At 57.9% G+C, this 2,347-nt stretch overlaps 1 protein-coding gene across 2 annotated transcripts in view; it reads left to right on the forward strand.

Moving 5' to 3' along the window:
• The first annotated feature begins 994 nt into the window (after window positions 1–994).
• Window positions 995–2,347, forward strand: part of IGLL1 (immunoglobulin lambda-like polypeptide 1) — a 9,632-nt gene continuing 8,279 nt past the window's right edge. The window contains exon 1 of one of the 2 annotated variants that reach the window (XM_011980155.1): window positions 995–1,439. In XM_011980155.1, coding sequence (XP_011835545.1) covers window positions 1,234–1,439 — 206 coding nt within the window. In that variant the 5' untranslated portion in view covers window positions 995–1,233. The remainder of the gene's footprint in view (window positions 1,440–2,347) is intronic. The other variant, XR_001006095.1, reaches the window with a different exon arrangement.

Consider the following 2,347-nt stretch of genomic DNA (forward strand, 5'->3'; position numbering starts at 1 on the left):
AAAGAGCCTGGCCCTGGCTGCCCAGCACAGGTGCTCAGTCCCTCCTCACTGCCACTGCTCCCCGCCCCAACAAAGCACAGGGTCCCGAGATGTTGGGAGAGGGTCAGGGATGCCGGGCTGGGAGAGGACCCGGGGGCCTGTCAGAAGCCATGACATGATGCGCTCACCGCTCGGGAGGAAGCTACTGGCCTCTGAATGAAATCTGTAAGAATGAGCTCTGGAGATGTATCGTACAACATGGAGACTACAGTTAATAAATGTATACTGGAAAATTGCTAAGATTAGATCTTCCGTGTTCTCACTACAAAAGCGTAAGTATGTGAGGAGATGGACGTGTGAGTCAGCTTGATTTAATCATTTTACAGTGTGGCAAAGCATCACATTGTAGGTGGTCAATATATACAGTTTTGTCAATTACACCTTCAGGAAGCTGGGGTGGGAGGTGTGTGTGTGTGTGTCTGTGTGTCTCTGTGTCTGTGTGTCTCTGTGTCTGTTTGTCTGTGTGATGTGAGGTCTGTGAGGTGCTGAACATGGTACATTAAACAGCATTTTCGTTCTTACCTCATGATTCCTGGACTTGAACCGTTGAGTGACTTCTGGCTAACCCCAAACCTGTTTCCTCCTCTCTAACCACACCTCCCTCCAGGGCTGCTTGGAGGAGCCTCAGCCCAGCCCCCTGAGCTCAAGCCCTGGGGGACTCCTGCTGGGCGGCTCTCTGGACCCCAGTGAGATGCTCCACAGACCCACGGCGCCCTCGGGGAAGGAGGGAAGTCAGGCGCATCACCTCCTGGGACCAGCCCCGAGGGGACTCAAACCCATCCAGGGTGTAGTTTCCTCCAAAGGAAAGCCCCAGGGGAGGGTCTTGAGGGGTGCAGCCCACCTCCCTGTGTGACCTCAGCCCTTGCTGACCCTCTGTCTGTGGTGGGAGGTCCCCGAACAAAGCACCCAGGGCCCCAGGGACAAGGCCAAGCTGACAGGTGTGGGAGGCAGTTGAGCCCTGGATCCTGACCACAGCAGGGCAGTTGGCAGATGTGGCTCTGGGACAGAACCCCAGGGGTAACGGCCATGGATGCTGGAAGGGGCCTGGCTGGGGGCAGGGACCAGAGGATGAGGATGGGGCCACATGGACTGGGGTGCCCTGGGACAGCTGCTGCCAGCGAGAGACCGGGGCACCACTCTCCAGGGAGCCCACGCTGCAAGTCAGGCCACAAGGGCCTCCGACCCTGAGGGCTGATGAGGCCAGGGACAGGCCAGCCGGGCCGTGAGGCCCCTGGTGAGCCAGGCCCCAACCTCAGGCAGCGCTGGCCCCTGCTGCTGCTGGGTCTGACGCTGGTAACCCATGGCCTGGTGCACCCAACGGCTGCATCGCAGAGCAGAGCCCTCGGCCCTGGAGCCCCTGGAGGAAGCAGCCGGTCCAGCCTGAGGAGCTGGTGGGGCAGGTAAGGGGTGAGAGATTCCTGGGGATGTGGGGGTCTGGCGGCAGAGGCGGGAAAGGATGACCAAGGGGAGACAAGCCAGAGAGGGGAGGAGGAAGGTTAATCCCTGGAGGGGAGCCAGACACACACTGACTTTAACTGAAGTGTTAATATTTTGTCCATCATGGATTTGTTTAAATTAATTTTTATTGCTTAATGTCATATTAAAATATTATTTATCTTGAATCCTGAGATTTCTGCCACCCCTTACATTTGGCCCGAAGGTCACTGTCTCCCTTACCTCCCCCTAGTACTTGGGGTAGGGCAGGACCAGAGGCAGGGGCAGGATGTCCACAGGGTGGTGGCCACTATCCCTGAAGGGTGCCCAGGCCTCCCCCTCTTCCCTCTCCTCCTCCTCCTCTTCTCCCTCCTCCTCCTCCCCCTTTCCCCTGGCCTATGTCGCCTGTCCACTCCCACCCTCACTGGGCAGGGGCCACTCCCTGGAGCTCCAGCTGATGTGTGAGGGGCGTTTCCTGGAGTCCCTGGGTCACTAGACCTCAGCCAGCATCGCCTCCTGAAACCAGCCCCTAGGAGACCCAAGCTTATCCACGGTGCAGGTGCCTCCAAAGAAGAAGCCCAGGAGAGGGTCTAGGGAGGCCACAACTCCCTGTGTGACCTCAGCCCTTGCCACCACTCTGCGTGTGGTGGGAGGTTCCCAGACAAAGCATCAAGCATCTGGGTCCATTTATGACTATTTGGGACACAACAGCCTGGTCATCGCTGGTGCACGTTGTACCCACAGGCGATCACATTGTACCCACAGGCGATCACGTTGTACCCACAGGCGATCACGTACCCACAGGCGATCATGCTATACCCACAGGCGATCACGTTATACCCACAGGCGATCACGTTATACCCACAGGCGATCA

Source organism: Mandrillus leucophaeus, unplaced genomic scaffold (assembly GCF_000951045.1).
Source record: "Mandrillus leucophaeus isolate KB7577 unplaced genomic scaffold, Mleu.le_1.0 Scaffold2087, whole genome shotgun sequence".
In the NCBI taxonomy this organism is placed as follows: domain Eukaryota; kingdom Metazoa; phylum Chordata; class Mammalia; order Primates; family Cercopithecidae; genus Mandrillus; species Mandrillus leucophaeus.